Source organism: Ceratotherium simum, chromosome 18, assembly GCF_057802395.1.
Source record: "Ceratotherium simum simum isolate JZ-2026a chromosome 18, ASM5780239v1, whole genome shotgun sequence".
NCBI classification, from domain to species: Eukaryota; Metazoa; Chordata; class Mammalia; order Perissodactyla; family Rhinocerotidae; genus Ceratotherium; species Ceratotherium simum.
The window spans coordinates 29,063,573-29,091,500 of NC_141917.1; the positions used below are offsets into that span (position 1 = coordinate 29,063,573).

General features: G+C 36.5%; 1 protein-coding gene across 1 annotated transcript in view; it reads left to right on the forward strand.

Moving 5' to 3' along the window:
* The window catches only part of SPEF2 (sperm flagellar and cilia associated 2), a 181,751-nt gene that overhangs the window by 8,976 nt on the left and 144,847 nt on the right, over nucleotides 1–27,928 (forward strand). Inside the window, exons 2-6 of the mRNA XM_004422725.3 lie at nucleotides 1,945–2,047; nucleotides 17,722–17,974; nucleotides 21,090–21,260; nucleotides 23,216–23,356; nucleotides 24,863–24,927. Coding sequence (XP_004422782.1) covers nucleotides 1,945–2,047; nucleotides 17,722–17,974; nucleotides 21,090–21,260; nucleotides 23,216–23,356; nucleotides 24,863–24,927 — 733 coding nt within the window. The remainder of the gene's footprint in view (nucleotides 1–1,944; nucleotides 2,048–17,721; nucleotides 17,975–21,089; nucleotides 21,261–23,215; nucleotides 23,357–24,862; nucleotides 24,928–27,928) is intronic.

Sequence of the window (27,928 nt, forward strand, 5' to 3'; positions counted from 1 at the left end):
TGCTTCAAAGACAACTACTGTATGATGCTGTTACTGAACACAAACTCAAGTTCGTTTACCCACCATGCAAGAGGGGCCAAAAAAACCCCCAAAACAAATGCCGGGCTTGTGGCAAGGAAAGGAGATTTTATTATTGAATGGCAGGCAGACGAGGAGATGGGAGTTAAAACTCAGATCCACCTCCTCGAAGGGAAAAAGGTAGGAGTTTTTTCATTTGGGGTTTTAGGTAGGGGAGGGGGAGCATGTGGCTTTGTTGGTTGGTGCCTTCCCACCAGCCTGCGTGTGGCCTTCTGAGGCTGAATCTTGACGTCAGGACCTTGAATTCCTGGGAGAGATAGCTCACTCATATACTAAGGAGGGACAGTTTTAAACCATGGTTGATTATGTTGAGTATGCACAGCTCTCAATTAGCAAAACTTATCTTAAAGATTTTTGCTCTAGGGAAGATTTTTTAACTTCTTCGTTCTTGGTTTCAATTCTGGAAGACAGAGTCAATAGATTCTAATGCTAGATAGTTGCAAAACTCAACCTGAGTAAATGGAATCAATGGGAATAGTCGACATCTTTTTAAACTACTTTTATTATTATATTGATTCAACTTAAGAATTGGGGTATTTTAAGAGTATAAAATATTTTGAGAACAAGTATTAGGAAAGCTTTGGGCAAAATTGTGGGCTGTGTCAGATGTGCAAGAGTCTTATTCTTATGGTAATATTTGTCTTCTGAGTAAGGCCTGGCCTTTATGGAGCGACTCGCCTCACCCCACTGCAACCACACATCAAGCATCAGTTCTATAAATCCAACATTTCTTCATACTCAATTAGGCACCTTATTCTTAGTCAAATAGAGAAAAGAGAACAATCTGGTATGAATGAGTTTGTGATACTGCAATGATATATAGTATTTTGACTGCTATTGCCTAAAGAACCTTGATAGAAACATATTACAGATTTCTGGAGGATTTTGAAATCATTTGAGACATGATGGCTTTTTCTTATAATATAATTTAATATATATAATTTATTTTCTGTATCAATTTTGTATATCATCCTTGAGTACCATGTAACTGTATATTTTTCACTTCATAAGAAAAATACAAGTAACCCAAAACTAAAGACATTTTTAAATAAAGCAAATTCTATTTAACACAAATTTTTTTTCTCTACTTATCATTATGTGCTTACTATGTGGCAGGTGATTCTCATATATTACCTCTAATCTTTAAAATAGCTCTCCAAGATATAGATATGGTTATCTCTGCTCTAGAGATAAAAAGCTCAGAAAGTACACGACTAGTAAGGAGCAGGGTCAAGATTTCAGCACACATGTCTCTGGCTCCTAAGCCTGTTTTCCTCTGGGCTATCTCCATCATTGCACAGAAAACTAGACCAGAGCAACCCCCCTGAACCACCAAGGAAAAGCTTGATTATGTTCAGTAGGCTTTATTTAAGAAAGTGCAGATGATTTTTGTAAAATTTCCATCATAAAAGGATTAAAATTAAGTCTTAATGTTTAAAGAAGTTAAATTGCACATCACTTGGCCAGAATATGCTATCATCATCCATAGATTGTATTGATAACTAAGGTATTAGAGTATAGTTTTAGAAAATATATTGAAGGTTTGTTTTTAGATCTAAGTTTATATATTTTATTGGTTGTGTTTTAATTTCATCAGAAGTTGTCTTTTCTTTCAAAATTTCAAATGTCATCAAATATCAATTTATATTTATTCAGGGATCTTTATAAGACATCTGGTATTAAACTTCAATCTTTTTATTTGGCTAATAAAATATTTTCTAGAAGTATTTTCATGGCATATTGAGTTCCAGTTAAATTAGGGAGTTTTACTCTATGTATACATAATGAAAATATATAAGCTCTATATGCAACATTATGTACTTTTAATCTTAATATACTTACTAATCTCTATGTTTTAAAACTTAGGTCCCAAGTCATTTGCAAAGGCATTTTCCAGTGGCTATCTAATTGGAGAAGTTCTGCACAAGTTTGAACTTCAGGATGATTTTTCAGAATTTTCAGACAGCAGGTTGGTGAAATTATTCCTTACTTTAAAAAAGGTCAATTCTTTTGACATTTGTGTGGTTTTAGCCTCCAAAGTTAACTTTAAAGAATCACGAATCTCAAGATCTCTTCCAAACCTAAACCAACCAGGCACATCATTGATATGGAAATTGTTGCTTCCTCACATATACATGCTTCATTGTCCAAGGAGTATAGAGAGAGAAAGTTATAGTTGCAGCAAGACCTCGTTTCTAAGTGGGACCCACTGAATATCTTCTATATTCCTGCAATCTTAGGCCAGATTACTTCCTATTTTGTTAATTGGTTCTGCTTTCTTTTAAGTGAAGAAGTGAAACAGCATACAGTGTCCTGGCCAATTAATATTTTTCTTTGTGTTTTAAAAGTATAAAATAGAACTTAACTAATAGTAAAAAAAAAATCCATAGTATTTTTTAGCAGCTATATTGAGATATAATTCACATACCATAATTCACCATTTTAAAGCTTAAAATTCATTGGTTTTAAGTATATTTACATATTTAGCATATTCACAACCATCACCATTATCTAAACACCCAGCCCCTAGTACCAACTAATCTATTTTCTATCTCTACGGATTTGCGCTTCTACACATTTCGTGTCAATGGAATCATACAATATGTGACATTTTGTGACTGGCTTCTTCTACTTAGGATACTGTTCATCTATATTATAGCGTGTATTAGTACTTCTTCATTCCTATTTTTATATTAGATAATATCAACTGGATATACCACATTTTGTTTATGAATTTATAAATTGATGGGTATTAGTTGTTTCCACTTCTGTGTTTGTGTGTTTTTACATGGATATGTTTTCATTCTTCTTGTGTAAATACCTAGGAGTGGAATTGCTGGGTTATATGATCTATGTTTACATTTTGAGGAACATCCAAACTGTTTTTCAAAGTGCCTGCATCATTTACAGTCACACTAGTAATGCATGAAGGTTTCAGTTTTTCCACGTCCTTTTGTCAACACTTGCTATTGGTTGTCTTTTTTTTTTTCCTTTTGATGAGGAAGATTAGCCCTGAGCTAACATCCATTGCCAATCCTCTTCTTTTTGCTGAGGAAGAATGGCCCTGGGCTAACATCTGTGACCCTCTTCCTCTACTTTATATGTGGGATGCCTGCCACAGCATGGCTTGGTAAGCGGTGCATAGGTCTGTGCCCGGATCTGAACCTGTGAACCCTTGGCCACTGAAGCAGAGCATGTGAACTCAACCACTATGCCACCGGGCCAGCCCCCTGTCTTTTTGATTATAGCCATCCTAGTGAGTATGAAGTAGTATCTCATGTGATTTGGATTTACATTTCCCTAATGACTAATGATGTGCATCTTTTTCTGTCATTTGTATAGCTTCATTGATGAAATGTTATTCAAATCCTTTATCTATTTTCTTTTAAATATTATTTTTTAAAGCAGTTTTAGAGTCACAGCAAAACTGAGAGGAAGGTACAGAGATTTCCCATTAACTTCCTACCCCCACACATTCAGAGACTCCTCCATTATCAATATCCCCCACCAGCGTGGTACATTTCTTATGAATGATGAACCTATAAGGACACATCATCATCACTCAAGTGAATAGTTTACATTAGAGTTCACTCTTGGTGTTGTACATTCTATGGGTTTGGACAAATGTATAAATGATATGTATTCACCGTTATAGTATCATACACAGTATTTTCACTGCTCCCAAATCATCTGTGCTCCACCTGTTCATCCTTCCTTCACTCCAACCCTTGGCAACCGCTGATCTTTTTACTGTCTCCATAGTTTTGCCTTTTCTAGAATGTCGTATAGTTGGAACCATACAGTATGTAGCCTTTTGAGATTGGCTTCTTTCACTTAGTGATATGTATTTACGTTTCCTCCATGTCTTTTCATGGCTTGATAGCTCATTGCTTCATAGTAGTGAGTAATATTCTATTGGCTGGGTGTGCCACAGTTTATCCATTCACCTATGAAGGACATGTTGGCTGCTTTCAAGTTTTGACGATCATGAATAAAGCTGCTGTAAACATCCACGTGCAGGTTTTTGTGTGGACATGTTTTCAACTCCTTTGGATAAGTACCAAGGAGCACTATTGCTGGATTTTAAGGTTCTTTGCCTATTTTAAAATTGGGTTATTTGTCTTTTTATTGTTGAGTTATATTATTTATATATTCTGGAGAAAAATCCCTTATCAGATAAATAATTTGCAAATATTTTTTCTCATTTTATGGGTTGTCTTTTTACTTCCTCAATGATGTCCTTTGAGGCACAAATTTTTCATTTTGATGAGTTCCAATCTATTTTTATTATTTATTTTTTGTTTATATTTTTTAAATTAAATTATTGAGGTCACATTTGTTTATAACTGTGTAAATTTCAGGTGTATACCATTATATTTCAGCTTCTCTATAGACTGCATCGTGTTCACCACAAAAAGTCTAGTTTCCATCCATCACCATACATGTGTGCCCTTTTATCCCTTTTGCCCTCCTCACATCTCCTTCCCTTCTGGTAACCATGTTATGAGAGGTTCGGGAATTCGATCGGAGACGTAAAAGACACTTTCCACTCCAAACAAATGGACTGAAGGTATATTTTATTATATAGAGGATAGTAAAGGTGACAGTCTGCAAACAGATCCAAATAGGTCAAATATTAAGAGGGAAAAAACATCAGCCCGACTGGAAAGGGAAAATACCCACATCGGCTGAAGAGAAATGACACAAATCAACCAGAAAGAGAAACACCAGGTTAACCGAAAAGAGAACACATCAAATCAATTACTTCATATCAAATCAATTACTTCACATCAAATCAGTTACTCACAACATCCACGCCCCACTGCCGGGAGAGCTCTGTCAATCGACGCGGCTGGGCAAGGATCACACGTCCTGGGCAAGGTGTCCCTTCCACAGGTGGAACTCTCTCTAGGTGGAACTCTCTCTAGGCTCAGTTTCCAGCAGTTTTTATACCATCAGTAATTTTCAGAGTAAGCAATTACAGAGTTTGCAGAGCAAGCATTTAGTGTTCCCATGCATAAAATTGTTATCAGTTACGTACGTGCACTGAGCCCCCTGGCTAACGTCCCAGCCCAGTAGTTGCGTACGTGCATTGTTCTCTTTGGTTATCGTCTTAGCCCGGCACAGATGGCCAGTCCATTCCGGGTCACGACGCTCCAAGAGCCTTGAAATGTTACAACTTGCAACTCTCTCCGTGGGAGAAAGGCCAGTTCCCGGGAAAAGGCCAGTTCCCACCACACAGAAAGCAGCTTTGTATTTCTTTTTTGTGCTGGTGGCTGTAGGTCAATGGAGCGGCCAAACATGGCTGTACTCATGTCAAGACAAACCACCAATCTGTTCTCCTTATCTATGTATCTGTTTATCTTCCACATATGAGTGAAATCACATGGTATTTGTCTTTCTCCATCTGAATAATTTCAATTAGCAAAATACCCTCAAGGTCCATCCGTGTTGTTACAAATGGCACGGTTTCATCTTTTTCATGGCTGAATAGCACTCCATTGTATATATGTACCACATCTTCTTTATCCATTCATCCATTGATGGGCACTTGTGTTGCCTCTAAGTCTTGGCTATTGTGAATAACGCTGCAATGAACATAAGAGTGCATATATCGTTTTGAATTAGTGTTTTCATGTTCTTTAGATAAATACCCAGAAGTAGAATAGTTGGATCATATGGTATTTCTATTTTTAATTTTTTGAGAAATCTCCATGTGGTTTTCCATAGTGGCTGCACCAGTTTGCATTCCCACCAGCAGTGTATGAGGGTTCCCTTTTCTCCACATCCTCTCTAGCACTTGTTATTTCTTGTCTTTTTAATAATAGCCATTCTGATGGGTGTGAGGTGATATCTCATTGTAGTTTTGATTTTCATTCCTCTAATAATTAATGATGTCGAACATCTTGTCATGTGCCTGTTGGCCATCTGTATGTCTTCTTTGGAAAAATGTCTATTCATATCCTCTGCCCATTTTTTGATCGAGTTATTAGTTTTTTTGTTGTTAAGTTGTATGAGTTCTTTATATATTTTGGAAATTAACCCCTTATTGGATATATGATTTGTAAATACTTTCTGCCAGTTGGTGGACTGTCTTTTCATTTTGTTGATGGTTTCCTTTGCCTTGTAGAAGATTTTTAGTTTGACGTAGTCCCATTTTTTAATTTTTTGTTTTGTTTCCCTTACCTGAGGAGACATGGTATTCAAAAAGATACTGCTAAGACTGATATCAAAGAGTGCACTGCATATGTTTTTTTCTAGGATTTTTATGGTTTCAAGTCTTACATTCAAGTCTTTAATCCATTTTGAGTTAATTTAGGCAAGAAAAAGAAATAAAAGGAATCCAAATTTGAAAGGAAGAAGTAAAACTTTCACTATTTGAAGATGACATGATTCTATACCTAGAAAACCCTGAAGAATACATCAAAAAACTATTAGAGGGCCGGCCCCATGGCTTAGCGGTTAAGTGCACACGCTCCGCTACTGGCGGCCCAGGTACGGATCCCGGGTGCGCACCAATGCACCACTTCTCCAGCCATGCTGGCCGCGTCCCACATACAGCAACTAGAAGGATGTGCAACTATGACATACAACTATCTACTGGGGCTTTGGGGGTAAAAAAAAAAAGGAGGAGGATTAGCAATAGATGTTAGCTCAGAGCCAGTCTTCCTCAGCAAAAAGAGGAGGATTAGCATGGATGTTAGCTCAGGGTTGATCTTCCTCACAAAAAAAACACAAAAAAACAAAAAACAACTATGAGAGATAATTAACAAATACAGTAAAATTGCAGGGTGCAAAATCAACATACAAAAATCAGTTGCATTTCTATGTACTAACAATGAACTAGCAGAAAGAGAAATCAAGCATACAATCCTATTTAAAATCAAAACAAAAAGAATAAAATACCTAGGAATAAATTTAACCACAGTGGTGAAAGACCTATACACTGAAAACTATAAGAAATTATTGAAATAAATTGAAGAAGACATAAAGAAATGGAAAGATATTCCGTGCTCATGGATCAGAAAAATAAACATGGTTAAACTGTCCATAGTATCTAAAACAATTTACAGATTCAATACAATCCCAATCAGAATCCTAATGTCATTTTTCATGAAAATAGAACAAAGAATCCTAAAATTTATAGAGAATGACAAAAGACCTTGTATAGCCAAAGCAATCCTGAGAAAAAGGAGCAAAGATGGAGGTATCACACTCCCTGAATTCAAAATATAGTAAAAATCTATAGTAATCAAAACAGCATGGTACTGGCAGAAAAACACACACAGATCAATGGAACAGAATTGAGAGCCTAGAAATAAACCCACATGTCTATGGAGAGCTGAATTTTGACAAAGGCACCAAGAACATACAATGGAGAAAGGAAAGTCTCTTCAATAAACGGTGTTGGGAAAACTGGACAGCCACAGCAAAAGAATGAAAATAGACCATTATCTCATACTATACACAAAAATTAACTCAAAATGGGTTAAAGACTTGAATGTATTTTTCTTTTGTCCCTTGTGCTTTTAATGTTACAGGCGTACCTCGGAGATATTGTGGGTTTGGTTCCAGAGAACCACAATAAAGTCAAATATCACAATAAAGCAAGTCATACGAATTTTTTGATTTACCAGTGCATATAAAAGTTATGTTTACACTATACTGTAGTCTGTTAAGTGTGCAATAACATTATGTCTAGAAAAACAATGTACATACTTTAAAAAACACTTTATTGCTAAAGAATGCTAACCATCGTCTGAGCCTTCAGCGAGGCATAATCTTTTGCTGGTGGAAGGTCTTATAAAAAACACAGTATCTGCGAGGCACAATAAAGCAAAGCGCAATAAAATGAGGTATGCTTGCATTTGGGGGTATAAGAAAACACTGCCCACTTCAGGGTCAGAAAGATTTACTCCTATTTGTTTTCCCTAAAAGTTTTATAGTTTTAGCTCTTACATTTAGATCTGTGACCCATTTTGTTTTAAAATTTTCTATTTGTGAGGTAGGAGTCCAACATTAATATTTTCATGTGGATATTAGTTTTATTAGTGCCATTTGTTGTAAAGCCTACTCTTTCCCCATTGAGTGATCTTGGCACCCTTGTCAAAAATCAATTGACCATACATTTAAGGATTAATTTCTAGATTCTCAATTCTGTTCCATTGATTTATATGTCTATCATTATGCCAGCACCATACTATATTGGTTACTATAGTTTAGGAGTAAGTGTAAAAATTGGGAAGCGTAAGTCCTTTATCTTTGTTCTTTTTCAAATTTATATTTGGTATCCTGGGTCCTTTTGCATTGCCATTGAATTTTAGGATCAGCTGATCATTGCTGCAAAAGGTGCAGCTGCGATTTTGATAGGGATTGCATTGAATTTGCAGAACAATTTGGGGAATATTGCCATCTTGCTGATATTACATCTTCTAATCCATGAACATGGGATGCCTTTCACTTTCTTTGATCTTCTTTAATGTTGTTCAATAATGTTTTATAGTACTGTGTGTGTAAGTCTTTCTGTTCTTTTGTTAAATTTATTCCTAAATATTTTATATTTTTGAAAGTATTGTAAATTATTTTCTTTATTTCATTTTTAATTTTTTTGTTTCTAATGTATAAAATACTATTAATTTTTGTGTATTACTTTGTATTCTGCCATCTTGCTAAACTTTTTTTTCTAGGTTTAAGAGTTTTTTTGAGAATTCTTTAGGATTTTCTGTATATAGATCATGTCATCTGTGAGTAGAGAGAGTTTTATTTCTCTATAGAAAATAGAGAAATTGGAAATAATCAAAATTAAAACTTTTGTACTTCAAAGGACACCATTAAGAAAGTAAAAAGACAAACGACATAATGGGAAGAATACTTGCAAATTGTTTATCTGATAAGGGACATTTCCCCAGAGTATATAAGTGACACAACCCAACAATAAAAAGACAAATCACTCAATTTAAAAACAGTCAAAGGATTTGAATTTACTTTTCAATCTGAACCTTTTATTTCTTTACTTTCCCAGTTGTCCAGGCTAGAACTTCCAGAACAATGTTGAAAAAAAGTGGCAAGAGCAAACGTTCTTGTCTTATTCCTGATCTTATGGGAAAAACATTTAGTCTTTTCACCATGTAGCCCTGAGTTTTTGCATATGCCCTTTATCATGTGAGGAAGTTTCTTCTATTCATGGTTTGAGTGTTTTTATCATGAAACGGTGTTAGATTTTTTTCAAATGTTTTTTCTGCTTCAATTAATATGATCATATAGTTTCTATCCTTTATTCTATTAATATGATGTGTTACATTGATTGGTTTTCAGTTGTTAAACTAACCTTGCATTCCTGAGCTATATCACACTTGGTCATGGTATATAATCCTTTTTACTTGTTGCTGAATTTTGCTTTCAACTATTTTGTTGAAGATTTTTCCTCAAAAATATTCATAAGGAATATTGATCTGTACTTTTAGTTTAGTTTAGTTTTACAATTATTGCTTCAAGCAATTGCCTTTTAAATTAGATAGGAGAATAAAGAGTTACAAGCAAAAATATATTTTTACTGTCTTTTATATTTTCCTGTATCTTTATTTCTTCATGTGGATTTAAGTTACTGTTTAGTGTCTTTTTGTTTCAGCCTTAAAGACTTCCTTTAGTATTTCTTGTAGGATAGGTATTCTGACAACAAATTCTCTTAGTTTTTGTTTATCAGGAAATATCTTAATTTCTCCTTCAATTTCGATGGGTAGTTTTGCTAGATATAGAATTCTTGGTTGGCAGTCTTTTTCTTTCAGCACTTTAAAAATGTCATCCCACAGCTTCTGGCTTCCATAGTTTCTGATAAGAAATCTGCTTGCTTATTTTAATGAGAGTCCCTTGTACCTGATGATTTATTTTTCTCTTGCTTCTTTTATGATTTTTCCTTTGTCTTTGGTTTTCCACCATGTGACTGTAATATTACTGGATGTGGATTTCTAACCTACTAGAAGTATAGTGAGCTTCCTGGATGTGTATATTCATGTGTTTTATCGAATTTGTGAAGTTTTTGGCCATCATTTCTCCAAATATTCTTTCTGCTCCTTTCTGTCTACCCTCTCTTTCTGTGACTCCCATTTTGTGTATGTTGGTATGCTTGATGGTGTACCGTAGGTCTCTGAGGCTTTGTTGATTTTTTAAAATAAACTTTTTAGAACAGTTTTAGAATTACACAAAAATTACGAAGATAATACAGACATTTTCCGTATTGTCCACATCCAGTTCCCCCTACTGTTAACATCTTATGTTGGTATGGTACATTTGCTACATCTTTTACCTAATGTCTTTTTTGTTTCTGTATCCCATTCAGGAAACCATGTTACATTTAATAGTCATTTCTCCTTAGGCTCTTCTTGCCTGTGATAATTTTTCAGACTTCCCTTGTTTTTGATGATCTTTATAGTTGTAAAGAATTAAAAACTGATCAGGTATTTTCCAGATTATCTCTCGGTAGAGATTTGTCTGATGTTTTTCTGATGACTAGAATGGGTTTATATGTTTTGAGAATCTATTCATCCTTCTTCATTCTTTTTTCTTTCTGTTCCTCCTCTGAATAATTTTAATCGACCTATCTTTGAGTTTGCTGATTCTTTCTTCTGCCAACTCAAATCTGCTATTGAGCTATTCTAGTGAATTTTTAAATTTCAGTAGTACTTTTCAACTCCAGAATTCCATTTAATTTTTATTTTTATAATTTTTATTTCTTTATTGATATTCTCTTTTTGTTGAGATATTCTTTTCATACTTTCTTTTACTTTTTAAAAAATTGATTTTTTTAGTTTTTTTGAATATACTTATAATAGCTGACTTAAGATCTTTATCTAATAAATCCAACATAAGGGCTTCCTCAGAGAGTTTCTATTGACTTTTTTTCTCCTATGAATGGACCATCCCTCCTTGTTTCTCTGTGTGTTTCATAATTGTTGAAAATGGACGTTTAGAATAATATAATGAGGCAACTCAGATTATCCCATCTCCCCAGGGTTTGTTGTTATTGCTATTTGTTGTTCTTGCTGCTAGTGCTTTTTGTTTGTTTAATGACTTTCCTGGACTGATTCTGGAAAGTCTGTATTCCCTGTTGTGTGCAGCAACTGAAGTCTCTGCTTGGTTAGCTTGGTTGTCAGCAAATGAGCAGAGATGTTTTTAAATGTCTTGAACTGAAAAATCTTTCTTTGCTGAGAGACTGAGTCTGTCGAGGGGTATGTCTTCAATGCTTTGTAGTTTATAACTCTGCCTTAGCCTTTACTTCCTGCTTATACAGGACCTCAAGGTCAGCCAGAGGTTTTCTACAGTGACATTTGGGCCTCCTTGTATTTTTCCTGGGCATCCACACATTCCTATACATGCATATTCCCTTCTAGATCCCCAGGAATATGTCAGAGCTTTTCAAAACCCCCAGTGGACATTTCATTCTAAGATCTTCCTTTTAAGTTTTTGGGCAGGCTCTTTTTCACTCCAGCTAGCATCACTGCCTCAAGTAGCTGTGGTCTTAATTGCCACCGATTGCTTTTTACTAACACTTGGGAATAGGGCTTTTTCCAGTGATTGAGCTCTAAGGTCAAATTAATGACAAGGCCTGTGGTTGAGGATTTTCCACTGAGCTGCCAGACAGGTCAAATAATGACAATGTTCCGAAGACAGGGCGTTTTGAGGAGCTTTAAAGCTGTCTGTCTTCTCAGATGGCTGCTAGCTGCTGGTTTTTACAGCTTCGACTGTTGCAAAGCTGCTGGGTTTTAAGGTTACTGTGGAGCTGGGAGAAGGGAATGGAAATAAGGCAAGTTAAAATGACTAAAAGCTCTCTGTTGTTACTGAGATTAAGTTGTTTCTTAAATAAATGCTCCTTGGATTGTTACAAGTCATTGGCTAATTTCTAGAGTTATGAAAAAGTTGGTTTTTACAATTTTTATCAGTTTTCTTACTGCCTTTATGAAGGAATGGACTTTTGGAAGTCCTTAGTCTGTCCTCCCTGAAGTCCCATTCCAAATCTATAATGTTTTAATCTGAATATTTCCAATTCAAGCATTCCTTAGTTTTTGGTTGCCTGGAATGGTAGGCCTCCACTGAGCAGCACCTATATTATAAGACTTCTGGGCAAAAGAATCTGATACTTCCATGCTAGAGGTGAGAAATTCTTTTACAATCCAGATTTTGCTAGTTGTACAGGTAATAATTGTATGCCAAGAGAAGTCATGGATTGGAAATATATTTTCATACCAAATAACCCCTCTTTTGCTAATCCCAGACAATTTCTTAAGCTTCTAGGGTACTGGGTAACATTCTAATTCATACCCTACACCCATGTCTCACATCTCTTCCTTAAAGGCAATGCATACAAGAGCCTTCACAGCTTAGCCTCAACTGCTTCCTCTGCCTGAGCTCCCAGCCCTGTGCCACCTCTGTTCTTACCTTCACTGCCCTTCCTCCAATAGAAGCTAGGATCAGCCTCTAAGGTATAAGATTTCTAGAATAGGTAGATCAGTGTCCCTGCCCTCCTTTTCTCCTTTCTTGCTGTGCTTCTCATATGCATGGGTTGATTTGTGATGACCTGTTTGTGACCAGATTTCCAGTCCTTTGTTGTTTTTGCTGATTATTCCTTTATGAAAGTTATGAACTTATCTTACACATTTACTTATTAATAACGCTGATCACTTTGATGTCAGTTTCTTTGTTTGAGTCCTTTTACATTTCATATTGCACATTCAAGCACCTTGAAATTAGGAGTATTGAGACATTTTTCTTTGCATCTCTAAGGCTATCACAGGCCTGGTGCATATTTAGGTTTCAGTAAATGTTTGTTGAGTTAATGAATGGCTACATATCCTGGTAAATCCTACATATAGAGACCTTATTTAAATTTCTCAATCGGAAGGTAAAACTCTACACCCACATCTTTAGGTGTAGTATCCCCATTAGCTTAAGAAACTTTAGATATTCCAGTTTCTCTGTCTTTCTCAAGACATGTCCTACAAGGAGCTTCCCAGTGTTACCTTTATCCAACTTTCCAGCTGCATTTTCTGCCAACCTGGAGCCCTAACCTAAGCTGCTGTGGTCCACAAACACATCATGTGTTTTTGTTATGCCTTCCACCTTTGCATATTTATTTATTTATTTGTTTGTTTGTTTATTTAGTGAGGAAGATCAGCCCTGAGCTAACATCCATGCCAATCCTCCTCTTTTTGCTGAGGAAGACCGGCTCTGAGCTAACATCTATTGCCAATCCTCCTCCTTTTTCCCCCCAAAGCCCCGGTAGATAGTTGTATGTCATAGCTGCACATCCTTCCAGTTGCTGTATGTGGGACGCCACCTCAGCATGGCAGGAGAAGCGGTGCATGGGTGCGCGCCCGGATCCGAACTTGGGCCGCCAGTAGCGGAGCGTGCACGCTTAACCGCTAAGCCACAGGGCCGGCCCCTCCACCTTTGCGTATTAATATTCTTCCTTCGCTTCCGCCATGAGAAACTCTTTTTCATTGTTAAGATCCAGCTAAAAATCCACCCCTTCTCTAAACTCTTCTTTGATTCCCCTAGCAGATTTAGTTCCCTTTTTCTCTTTGTTCTAATAGCACTTTGGACATCCTTTCCTTATCACATTAAGTTATAATTATTTATTTATTTGTATGTCAGTTCTTATCAGAGTGCCTGCAACAGGAAGGAACCCAAACAATGGATGATGAATGAATATATGAATGTTTACTTACTCCTCAACTAACTTGCATAATTGCTCAAAGTTGCAGAGTGTGTTTGTTTTTTGTGCTCCAAGCATTGTCCTTGGCCTATAGCAGACACACAGTAGTGTTTCTCTATTGAGTAAATGAATAATGTCAGAAAGTGCATCTGTTTAGCCATAGAAAGCTTAAAGGACCATCCTGACGAGATCACACATGCAGTATTTCAGGTATACTGAATTGGCTCTTGTTAGCAGGGCCATAGAGCACATGCCAGAGCGCATGATTTGGGAGTTTTGTCTAATATTTTTAGTTTTATTAGTCTAAAATGTACACAGTAAACTAAATATATGTTGCTAATAACTTGAAGTTGTTTGCCTTGGAAATTACTTAATCCTAAGAATAACTCACCTAACTCTGAAAGAATTCTTTGCTTTAGAATATCTTTAGTCCATATGAAAAACGAGCAGATTAATTAAAAGAATAAAAAATAAAGGAGCATGGATATCCATGGGAGGGCAGCTTCTACTGATCTTGTAAGATGTATTCCCTCACTAGGTGGCAAGGAGGAGAGGAGATAGATAATCCCTTGGCAAATAAGAACTGCAAGTAGAGAGGGAAAGACTTTTCCCAGAATACGTTCTTTATTCCCTAGAGGGAATTGACATTTACATCATATGCTCTGTCTCCAGAGCAAAGATGTCCCAGTGGTTTCTCTGTGTTCAAAAACAACTATTGATTATCACGTTACACTGATTGAACACATGAGCATTGAGCTATAAGAAGAGCGGACTTCTACCAATTTATACACCAGTTATATTCCCAAACTTTTGATTGGTTGGAAATTTGAAATATACATTAAAAACTTCCAGAGAGAAGTACTGTTATACCTGGATACTTCAACCAGTCCATAAAAGCCATCTTAAAGCCTAATGTATTAACTGAACCATAATATTAGCAGACTTAACACTGCATTCTGGGGGCTAGGTAATACAAGTAAGAGGAGGGGAAATGTTCTTCACTTTTATTGGGTGCAGGGCTAAGGTTGGTTAAAATTTGGAAATAGGTAGTGTTTGCTTTTGGATTCTCCCTCCTGAATGATGTTGCCCCTAACCTCTGTAGCCCAAGGTTATGAGCCAGGCCAAAGCTCTGACAAGTGACTCTCAGGCCATATTTTTCCAAATATGTGTAGTGCACTAGACATACGGGACTCCTAGGATAGGAAGGGCATGAAAGGATAACCATGATGGAAGACCAAAAGGGGGTGTCACAATAGCCAAGATTTGGAAGCAACCCAGGTGCCCATCAAGGGACGAATGGATAAAGAAAATGTGATTTATATACACAATGGAATACTACTCAGCCATAAAAAAGATGAAATCTTGCCATTTGCGATAACATGGATGGACCTTGAGGGTATTATGCTAAGCAAAATAAGTCAGAGGGAGAAATTCAAATACTGTAGGATCTCACTCATAAATAGAAGATAAAAACAACAAACAAACACATAGAGACAGAGATTGGATTGGTGGTTACCAGAGGGAAGAGGGGAGGGAGGAGGGCAAAAAGGATGATTAGACACATGTGTATGGTGGTGGATGGTAATTAGTCTTTGGGTGGTGAACATGATGTATTCTATACAAAAATCAAAATACAATGATGTACACCTGAAATTTATGTAATGTTATAAACCAATGTTACTGCAATAAAAAATAAGCAAAAGGGGGTGTCAGGTGCGTGTCCAAGTAATGTAAGCACAAGCCATTGATCTGACTATCCTCTTTCACAATTATGCTCTTCAAAACATGGTCTGCTTTACCCTAGTCACTTTAGGCAAATGTTTGTTATCTCAAACTTTAAAGTCATTTTGGGGGAGCAAATTATAAAACTGGACATGAGAGGACTTAAAAACAGTTTACTCTTATTGTTGATAAGATTTCTTTGTAACGTTCATTGTCTTTCTTCCCCTCTAAGATCTGTTTCTCTTTTATTAATTTAAAATATTTTATTCAAAGTTTGGTTGATGTAGTATGATATATTAGATATACTTTACCAAATATTTCTGTTAAAAGAGTAATAACAAATAGAGGAAATAGGATAGTAAGTTACACCACTTAAGTGGAAAAGGAATTCAACATACTGCATCACTGCTTTTGTCATTGGCCTTCCCATGATACTGGCTCCTTATTCATGTGTAGAAATCATTCATATATTTCCCTAGACTCACTTCCTTTTAGAGCATGGGTTTTTAACTTACAGTTAATGGACACTTTTAGGCTAGATGTTAGGAGGTTCACACCCGGAAAATGATATACGCATTTTGTGTATATGCATGGATGTGTGTTTTCTTTCCTGTGTAAAAACTTCCATAACTCTCATGAGATTTTCAATGGTATCTGTATTTAAAAAAAAAAAAGGGGGCTGGCCCAGTGGCGCAAGCAGTTAAGTGCGTGCGCTCCGCTGCGGAGGCCCGGGGTTCACCGGTTCGGATCCTGGGCACGCACTGACTCACCGCTTGGCAAGCCATGCTGTGGCGGCGTCCCATATAAAGTGGAGGAAGATGGGCATGGATGTTAGCCCAGAGCCAGTCTTCCTCAGCAGAAAAAGAGGAGGATTGGCAGATGTTAGCACAGGGCTGATCTTCCTCACACACACAAAAAAAAGGTTTAAAACCACTACTTGAGAGCAATCTCTTCAGAAATAGAATACTAGGAACAATATATAAAGTTTGTGTTAAGTGATCTCTATAAGCTTCTAAAAATTTAATTGGGGTCCTTGAAGTTCATTGTATCTTCAATTTTATAGAACAAAATGAGGTTATTGAGTGAGTAACCCCGTAATATTAGAAATTCTGCCAAATGTATGGCAACTCCTTCTGTTCTAAGTGTCATTTTTTGGTGGGCGGAGGTTAGGACTTTGACTTATATTCAAGTATATTCAGTATATTTTTTCTATTACGTAATGTCATTGACTGTTCGGAAGTTAAAGTAATGAGAAAATAGGCCGTTGGTTAAAATTGATGTTTGCATCCGGTTTGATCAGAGAGGCACAATAGTTGGAAATGCATCCACTATCTTTGTCTTCTTTCTGTCAGCTGGATTCATAGGCTGATTAACAGCCTTGGATCATTCTAGACCTCTATTAAAACACTTACCTCAATTTATCATTATTTGTTTACTCATCTATTTTTTCCAACTATGGACTCCTTAAGAGCAAGGACTATGTCTTATTTATCTTTGTAATTTAATAAATAAATCCTTGGTATAAAATGAGTATTTAAAAAATGTTTGTAGTAGAGAGAGTATATTAATAAATGAATGAATAGATGAATTTCTTCTAAATTGTGAGCCTAATTTGATAATGTGATTCAAAAATAAATGTAACTTACAATTAGAAAGTCTTTACTGATTCTTAAAGTAGTAAAGAAACTGTAAATTCAAGACTAATAATTTGATCGAATAACTAATATTCTTTAATTAAATATTTCTGACGATGCCCAAGAGGATCATTGTTAGAGTTGTCAATGCAACATTTAGGGCTATTTTAAGATTTTAGTAATAGTATCATTTAAAGTAATGGACATTTAAATTTCAATTTTGCGTTCTGAGTAAAGTATTTTTCAAAACCATAGCTAAGTTTTTCCATTTAGAAGAAAGCATCTAGTTATCTGGTTTTGTATTGACTTCTTGTAGAAATTCTAGTGTCTATTTAAGTGGAAAAGTGTATAAAATTAATGGGTTTTAGTTTAGCCATTCAAGAGAAATAAATGCATGGAGTTCAGGGCAATAGAAAAGCTCGATATATTTACATGATTGAGTAGTTTTAGAGAGCAATGAAATATTTAAGAGGACATGGGATAATTCATTATATTAGATCATGATAATACCGCTGATATTTGTTGTTTGTTTTTAATTTGATGCCAAGATCTAACTATGTAAAATATTTTAATGCCTAGGGTTTCAAGTGCCAAACTTAATAATTTTTCTCGCTTGGAGCCAACACTTCGCCTTCTGGGTGTGCAGTTTGATCAGAACGTGGCCCACAACATCATCACTGAAAAGCCTGGGGCAGCGACGAAACTTTTGTATCAATTATACACTGTTCTTCAGAAAAAGAAGAAAAGTGGACTGACTGGAGTGGAAATGCAAACCATGCAACCCCTGACAAATATAAGACTTCAAAACATGAAAAGTGAGGCTTTTCGAGATGTAAGTACATAAAGAAACACAAGCATATCACAAAGTAAAACTTGATAAAGAGAAAAGACAGTGATGTTGCCTTCTCAAAGGTGCCCTATTGGGTATATATGTCCCTTATGTATGTTATTGGTCATAGTTGGGTTTTATTTTATATTAATATTTTCAATTGATTTAACCACTTTTGATGTCTCTCTCCATCCTATCCACGTTTCCAGTAGCTTCTCGAATTCTGTTTGTTCCTAATTCCCAGTGCTGTTTATGACTGCTCCTCTCTTTCCATTTCTACCCCTATCATATCCACTCAGATCTCCTTATGAACTATTGCAGCAACCTACTAACATGTGCCTCGATGTTCAGGCTTTCTGCTGGAGGTTAATCAACTGCTAGATGAATCTTCTCCAAATTCCATGTTCATTGGGTTCTTCTGCTCAGAAACCTTCTATTTTACCTATATCCTGTCTCCAATATAGACTGACGTTCAAGATCTTTCACTAAATGATCTCAGCCTGTCTTTCTAACTTTATTTCTTCATAGTCCTCAGCATAAAGTCTTTCTTTCTTCTACATTGGTTGGCAGCCTGTCCTTGAATAGAACTTGTATATTCCTGTTCTTCCCTCGCTCACACCCAAGCTCACCCTTCTCACTTCTCCTCTTCCCCCAAACTTTTCTCTGTCTACTTCTCTGCAACCTTTCCAGTACACGTGGATTCTTCCTGTGGAGCTCCTAGGGCACAGAGAGTTCTCACTCTCTGGTATTAACATCCTGCTGCTGGTATTGTTGGCCAACTTTCGTTATTTATTTGTCATATGGCCTCACAAGAGTTTTTATTACTCAGATTCAACTAATATGCCTAATACAGTGCTTTGAACATTGCAAATACTCATTAAATATATTTTGATTAATTGATACAACTGTTTAGACCATTCTCTCTAGTTCTTGTGCTATTTCCTTATGGTAAGTGAAGCGCATTAACTTTTCCAGGCCACTCGAATGGCGGGGAGTGCTGCACTGATGCAATACACTGAATATAAATGGAAATAATTAAAATTTTAAATTTAATTTAGGAAGCAACAATGACATAATAGATATGAGGCCATATCCACTTTCAGGTTTGTATATTCTTGGCGTACATCATGATGAACCTGGTGGCATAATGAACTCAGCACCCATGGAGAGCTAGAAATTAGATTCAGCTTAAAGCCCAATAACTTAGTGTTGCATCTGGCTTCCTTCACTTGCAGGCTGATTAACTTTGGGCCAGTCTCTGGAACAGTCTCAGTCTCAATTTTCCCAGCTGTAAAAACAAGGATGATTGTCTCTACCTGCCTCAGAGTTAGGGTTTTTTGTAGCTTCAAGAAGACAATATACAAGACAATTCTTTGTTGAGTATAAAACAGTCAACAGCAACAAGTGCTATAAAAGCTGTGTAGAGGAGGCCACACAAGAGGGCATGGGATTTAATGTTGGCAATGGGTGACCCTCCAGAGTCTATCATTCATTCATTGGACAAATATTTGTGGGGATCCTACTTTACGTCAGGTGCTTGCACAATGAACAACACAGGAAAAACCCCAACCCTTGTAGAGCTTACGTTTTAGGGAGAGAAAAATATTTCAGTAGAGTGCTATAGATTGTAGTGAGTTGAGGAGTAAATTGAAGATGAGGAAGAGGGGAGCATAGACTATTCTTTCAAGAAATTGGAAGGTAAAGGAGAAGAGAAAATAAGAACAGTAGCTGCAGGAGAGAAGCTCAAATGAAGTATGAGATCATTTGTTTGTTTTATGGACATAAAGACTGGGACAGCTTGCCAGCTGAGAAAGAGAATCAGTGGCAGGAGATGACTGGTGTGAGGACCAAGTGGAAGGAGATCCTCTGGGGAAGAAAAGAGGAAGAATGAATCAACAGGTCAGATGAAGGAGGAGCTATCTTAGGAAAGAATTAACATGCCTTTTTCTTTGATTCCACATGGAAGAAGATGCAAGTGTCTATTACATAGTAATGTTAATAATGACTAAAATTTGTTGAACATACATAGTGAGGTGCCAAGCCCTGTTCCTGGTGCTTTATATATACTATCTTGCTTGATCTTTACAACAGTCCTATGAGACAGGTACTTTTATTATTCCCATTTTGCAGATGATGAAACTGAGGCACAGAGAGCTTAGGTAACTTGCCCAACTTCATGTAGGTGTTAGAGCTGAAACTCAAACCTAGGCAGTCTGACTCTAGTAGCTGCACACTTACCAGTGGGCTATATGATATCTCAATGTGTGTTTCTTGGGTCCGAGGGAAAAATAAGAATTAAGTGGAAGGTATAGATGATATGTGTTGAAGTGGAGAGGTGGGATGTTCAAGGCCCTTACATTTTCATTGCTACTGTGAAGATGGAGGCCAGGCCGTTTTTAACAGTGAAGAGAGCAGGAAGTGTGTAAGGGTTTAAAGTCCGTGCAAAGGTCCTTAAATATTCTTCCAGTAGAGCCAGTATCTACTGAGGCCGTGTTAGAAGAGAAGGACCAAAAGTGGGGACCAACACTGGTTTGAGCAATGGTACCATTTCTTTTTGTTTTTAGTAAGTCTTTAGCTTCTAAGAATACTTTTGGATATAACAGTTTTAGTTAAATACATTAGCCACTTTGCTCTGTGTCCCACTTTACAACCATCTTTGAGAGTTCATTTTCTTACACTGTTGCACTCTCATTTCCAGTGGCCTGGAATTTTTAATGTTTCTTCGCTTGTTACTAGGAAGTGGCTTAAGTAACGAAAAGAATCCGGCTTCTTATCTTATCTTATGTGTTGAAATTGGTTTTATAAAATTATTTTTATGAAAATGTATTTCCAAGAATTCAAATATCATTCATTGAAAATCAAACTCAGGGCAAAAAACTTAACTATAAAAGTAGATGTGAGACTATTTTGTTAGAAGGAATTCAAATCATGTTTTTTTATTGTCCTTACATTAGTTAGGGATATGAGTGAATAGCATGGGTCTTGAATTTTTTTTAACTATCAACAGTAGTAATTCATAGAAATTTTATTTTGAAGACAAATTTCATGTGTGCTTATAGTGACAATATGCTCTTTATTCTCTAATAATGGAATCTTTTGAAATGCTTTCTTTATTTAGAGACTTAGAAACCTGATACCACGTCAAACTGATTTCAATCTGATGCGGGTTACACACAGGTTTCAAGAAAAATATAAACACATGGAAGAAGATCTTGTCCACATGCATTTTGAGAAACTTGAAAATTTCCAAAAAGTCAAGGAAGAACAAAGATGTTTTAATATCGAAAAGGTTTTATAGAACAGTTTTTCCAGAAACTAATTAGTGCATAGTATACTGTTTGCGGTTTATACCTATAGTACACATTGCATAAGCATTAATGTAGCACAAGTTGCATGTTCCTGATGCGTGACTAATGCTCTGCCCTGCTCTCACCTTTCTCTCCCTCACTTTTCCCCTTCTCTCCATCCCCAGTCTTGCTGATTGTCACCTCTACTTGTGGCTCAGAACAAGAACTGCTATTCTCTGGAGTGGCAGATCTCTTTAATTTGCCTGACAGAAATTAGTGCTTCAGAGGCTTTGGTGATGGGGGGTTGCTGCTAGCTACTCCAGCGAAGGCTTATGACCACTGTCATCACTAAGAGATGCAGAGCAGACACTTTCCCCTCTCTTTTCCCTCTTTTGTAGCCTCTTGGTCTTTCTACCCTGCCCCACTTCTCTCTTCTGACAATGTGGGGTGGTTCTCTGTGTGCTTCCCTTTCCCACCGCCTTAAACATCTCTTAACATCTTGCTAGCCCTTCTTGCTTTGATCGCTCCCTGCTGCTTCTCATATTTCTTGAAAATCTGTAATGATATCCTGTGCCTTTAAGGACATGAGCAGACAAAGGTACGAGGAATCGTTAAAGACTTTTAAGAGAATTTCTGGTGGCTGGGTATATGGAATGTGTAAACTACAGGCATAAGAATTATAGTTCTTTTCATTGCACTGTTAATCATTTTTTAAATTCATATATTTAGAATGATAAGAAATTAACATATCCTGAATGTAGTCAGTTCCCTGTGAGGAGGGAGGGAAAGATGAGAGACAAACTCTGGAAGATCTTATGATCCCATTACTTGCCAGAGAATGGATAACGCATTGGGCTTGCCCTTGGCATTGCATGGTAAGGAAAGAAGGCACTCTTATAGTTGTGTTTAAGTTGAGACTGAGTGCTGGGACTCTAGTTTATATGGAACCAGCCTGTCCAACTTTGATGTGCCACATCTAATGCAGAAAGTCTCCAAAGAATGTTTGGAAAAACAAAATATGACACCATTAAATATTCTGAAGTAAATTATGTTAAAAATTATAGGAAGCAAATAGGACAAAAGAGAGAGCCTTTGTTTTCATAAGAAAAAAAGGTTAAACATATTGCAGTTAATAAAAATTCACATTTTGGGAAGTGAATTGAAGAAAATTTTAGAATGATTTACAGTTTCTGACTTTTAATGGTGAATTAAAGTTTCTTATCTTTGGATGTAGGAACTAATGATCTTGGTTTTAATATAATGCTTTAGTAGTAAAGTCATGATTAGTTTCACATGCTGCCTCTTAAATCTATTATTTTAAAATATTTTATCTGATTTGTACTATTTTTTCTTTCAATTATGCCCTCCTGCTTATATTCTTCTTAAAATAATTACTGCCTATATGGAGAAGAGATGATCTAATAATGATATCACATAATGTAGTGTTAATTCAATATTGTAGGGAGTCTCTGAACTCATTGTTTAAGCATGACTGAGTTTGGGGGATGCTTGTCATTTCTATTGGGTTCCCCAGGAGCACTCCTAGAGACCATCTTCTAGACTGAATTTTCTCTTCAGACCATCTTCAGAGACAGAACTTTCTCTTCCCATTTTTGGGCAGGTCATGAAGGTGGAACTGGGAAAGAATTATGCTCTTGTTTGTATTTAGGTACCTTTATTATCCTTTTACTATCATCACCCAGAATGAAAATACATGTGTTTGATAAGCATAAGTTGGGGATTCCAAAATTGTGCTTTAATATCATACTTTTCAAAATAAGTCATATTGACACCTGCTTCCTAACATTATACAATTGTGATACCTAGTCCATTGGTTAATTGCTGAATTTTGAAAATTTCAATGGAAAAATTATATTTATGTGTACCTGTGAGTGTATAACATTGCCTATTATTCCGACAAACTGAATAACTAAACTAATGTATATGGAATATTCAGCAACGCTTGAACAGAAGTCGACAAAATGAAATAATGGCCAAAATCCAAGCAGCTATCATACAGATTCCTAAGCCTGCACCAAATCGAACTCTTAAAGCACTTGACGCCCAAAAAATGATGAAAAAGAAAAAAGAGGCAGAGGTAAGTGATAATCCTTTAATATTGTGTTGTGTTTATCTTAATGAAGGAATGATCTTTTCCTTAAAATGTATAAGAGACTTCCCAAAACTTCTTACTTTCTTTTCAAATTATCTCTGGCATTGTTCCTTCTCATTTAAAACTCCTCTACTGTATGCGTCTTCAATCCATTTTATACTGTTATTTGTTCAGAAACAGAGAATGTAGCTTTAGGCCAGAGATGGCAGACTCCTATTAAATGACAGTACCTTTCTGGACTCCTATGTTGAACCTTCTGTGATCACTAACAAATCAGACCAGAATGGGTGCTCTTGTAATGCGTCATGACTCCTATGAATACAACAGAGGCCAGGTGAGGTGCACATACTATGTATGTGCCATTCCTACTATATGTTTTTACTCAATTCCTCCTTACCGTGTTGCACTGTTTTTCTATGAATCCTAGAAATGTTAAGTGATTTGCTTGCAATCAGTATATTTAAATTTATGATACCTACACTAGTGATATTTTGCTAGACCATCCCAACTTCAATTATTCCAATGGGATACAATCTGATTATATTTCACAGGGGAGTAATATTACTACATTTTGGTACTAATTCTTACAATCTACACTGCATACTGCTACAATGCTTGTTAATGATATTCTCTCCCATGACCTAAGAAAAAGACTAATAGCTACCATTTATTGAGCATCTGCTATATGTCAGGCTGTGGGTTGAGCATTTCACATTATCTTTAATTTATAAATAACTCTCTAAGTAGGGTATTATTTCCCCCATTTTGTAGATAAGGAAACTGAGACTCAGAAAGCTGACCTGTTTTACTCAAGTTCACAATGCTGGTAAAGCAGAGATTAACAGGTCTCTCTAATTTCTAAATCTGTTGCATTTTATATTAATCCACATTTCTTATTTTTTATATTTAAAAAAATCCTGTACTTGGATTCTAAAAAACACCACCAACAGAGGCTTTTTTTCTGACCCCATTTTAGTAAAGTATTTAATTCTTATATTTCCCTGAGTTGATTAAAGTTTATTGATAAGAATTTGTAGTAGACAGAGGATGAACTAAAATTAATTTTCAGAGAGAAAATTAGTAGTGTATTAAATGAGGTTGCACAGGAAATGTTTAAAATACTCAAGACGATTTTGAAATATTTATATCCATAAAATGCTTATTTTCCTTTAAAAGAATTACAATTAATAATGCATGTCCTCACTCATAATCTTCATTCTCATTAAATGCCCTCTGATGCACTGTCAGAGCTAGAACTGTGCACTGAATGATTCAGGTTAGGCAATTTTCACATTCCTTTAGGTGTATTTAGCCTCCTCTAAAAGTGACAAATCAGAATTAAAGTATTCTAGACTGCAGCTTTTCACATCTTGCCGCCTAATTAGCTTGAATTAGTAGTGCATATCACCTTATAAACTTGAATGAATATGGTAAATGAAGATTTTCAATGGTTTTTAGAGGTAGAAAACTAATAATGAATTTTCTTTAAAGGATGTGGCCAATGAAATTAAGAAGTTTGAAGCATTAATAAAAAAGGATCTCCAGGCAAAAGAAAGGTGGGATGTGAACTATTTTAATAATCGCATAACTACAGTCTGTTCTACCTATAACTTTTGAATATTTAGAAACAGTTTACCTGAAATAGCTGTTCAAAAGATCTTTTCACTTTGTAGACTCTTCATTAAGAGAGTGTATGAAGGAAGTTAAATGAGCTTAAATTCAGATTACTTGTTCATTAACAACTTTTGTAAAGATCAAGAAGGAAAGTGGCTGTTGTGAGATGTGAAGTTAATTTACTTTTCTGTGCTATGCTTACTCTTCTAAGTTCACACACTCTTTTTTTTTTTTTTTTGGGAGGAGATCAGCCCTATGCTAACATCTGCCAATCCTCCTGCCAATCCTCCTCTTTTTTTTTTTTTTTTTTTGCTGAGGAAGACTGGCCCTGGGCTAACATCTGTGCCCATCTTCCTCCACTTTATATGGGACGCCACCACAACATGGCTTGCTAAACTGTGCGTCGGTTTGCGCCCTGAATCCGAACTGGCGAACCCTGGGCCTCTGCAGCGGAGCGCGTGCACTTAACCGCTTGCGCCACCGGGTGGCCCCTTCACACACTTTTTTGAACAGTGAATAAAATTGTTTTAAGTTACCATTAATTTAAATTTGTTGCAGTAAAGCCTTTATTAGACTCCAGTTGGTTTCTCTCATGTTGCATCCTCAGCATTTAGCACAGGGAATAGCAATAGAGTTGTTAGATGAATTTGTTGACTAAATGTCACTAAGACAGACAGTTTGGTGAGTTCCTTGCACAAAGTGCCTGGTTACTGGGCTTCGTTTGCCTAAAGATAAAGGTCCCTTCCCTTTTTGTTTCCTATTACGAGTCTGACTCACAGAATATAATCTATTAGGGACTACATATGTATGAGCAACTTGAATTCTTCTGCATTTTTAAATGGAAACTATCCAAACTACTCATTTATGTTTTATGGAATATGAAATAAATTTCTGTTAAAGAAGAAAAACAGACATAAATTATATACTTTAGGTCCATATTAATATTTCTGAGGGAAGGAAATAGAGTCAAATGAGGAGGAATAAGAAAAAGCTAGAAGAAGAAATGGTGATGCAGTCAGGTGTGGAAGGAAAATGAAGCAAAATGGAAAATATATACATTACTTCCCTTATACCTTCTTCAGAAACTCCTGATGCCCTATTCTGACCCCACCCCCATTTATCAGTGCTGCCCCAACTCCTAAAAAAACACAATCGAAGTCTACTCACCCACGCAGTTGCCACTTGAACCCACCACACCCACCCTGTCCTTGGCCCGTGAAACCACTCCATTTCTTCCAACTCTTTCACTCATCTCACTGGCCACATTCTCTGGAGGGGTAAATAGATGGTGTCCACCAGAATGACCATCTTAAATATTGAAATATTTTGTTACTTGTTAGTGAATAGTATTCTCTGTAGCTCCATGGCTGGCTCCTTTCCTGGGCCCCGTAATTTCTACATAACTTAGCAGCCAGAATTAATAGCAAACACAGCAGCATCTTCCAATCCCTGCAGCAGCATCCATTTTGATTGATTAGTGTCATTGCCATGTCATTTATTAAATATTTTAAAGATCATCCCTGTACAATACAGCTGCAAACATTCACCCTGCTTCCTGTTGCCTTTGCCACCCCAACCTGAACCTAGGCCTCTCCATCAGTTAGCTTTAGAAACCCCAAAACAAGAGTGAGTTAAAATTAGATAGAAGTTTACTTCTCTTTTGTGTCATCAAGATCTGAGACTTTCCTTTAGTTCCACTGTCCTGTTGTGTGGTTTTTGTCCTCAAAGGCACATTTACAATACAAGATGGCTGCTGGGGCTCTGGCCATTTGGCTCATGTTCCCGATATCAGGAAGGAGGATAGGCAAAAAATGTTTATCTCCAATCTAAAATAGCTCCTTTTAAGAGCCCTCCTAGAAGTCCCATATAACATTTCTGCTTACATCCTGCTGGCCAGAATTCAGTCACATGGCCATACCTAGCAGAATGGGAGGCTGGGAAATATAGTCTCTAGTTGGGTGCGTTGTTTTTCTGAATAAAATTGGGGATCTGTTTTGAGGAAAAAATGCGTGAAATAGCAGTGTCTGTCACAGGTTCTTTCTCTGCACAAGACTCCTCCTGGTCTTGCCCGAGATTTGCCACTTCGGGGCCATGAGATAGAGACATCCTCACTTCTCAGAGCAGCAGGATAGGGCCTGGGGCAGCCAGCGTCCCTGGACCAGTCACCTCTGGCTGTGAGCAGCCCCATCTCAGGCTCCAGATCCCTTCTACGGTGCTGCGCAAAGAGCATTTTCTCTGATGCCCCCAAAATAAAAAATATTGGGAAGCACTGGTCTAGAGCAAACTCCTAAAGAAAATGAAAGCTATGGTACAATATAGCCTTTCTTTAGCCCCTTTGTTAGTCACTACTTTTTTTAGTTCATTCTGAATTCTTAGCTTAGAATCAAGCATGTTCTGCGCTCTTTCAGAAACTTCACACTACTTGAGGTCGGAAACCACTAAAATCTTCTCCTAGGTTGACTCTAAGGAGCAATTTCTGCAGCTGCCTCCTTCACAGCCTGCTCCTGAAGCAATTCCTTGGGGATGTCATTTCAAAGTCTATCTTTTTTCTTTCGTGGAGGAATGAAATGATGTCTCAATGGGAGCAATGCAAGAGCTCACCGGGCTGCTCTTTCCCCACATGTACAATTTCTTTATTTTTTAAGACAAATAATAAATGCTGTCTGCCATTTGTTCTTTTAGCTAAGGTTGTTAGCTGCTGTAATTTGACGTCTGAATTCACAGATTTACCATAGGCTCTTCCTACCAACAGGTTTTTTATATATACAAATTTGGCCAAGGTTTATATTACTAATAATTCATACACATACAATTATGAATTCTGTGGAGGACTGGCAAGCAAACAGATATAAAGAAAACATGATTTTTGCCCTCAAGAAACCCACATCTAGTAAAATGAGTATTTATTCAAGTAAATATCATGTAGCTTTCTTCAGACCTTAA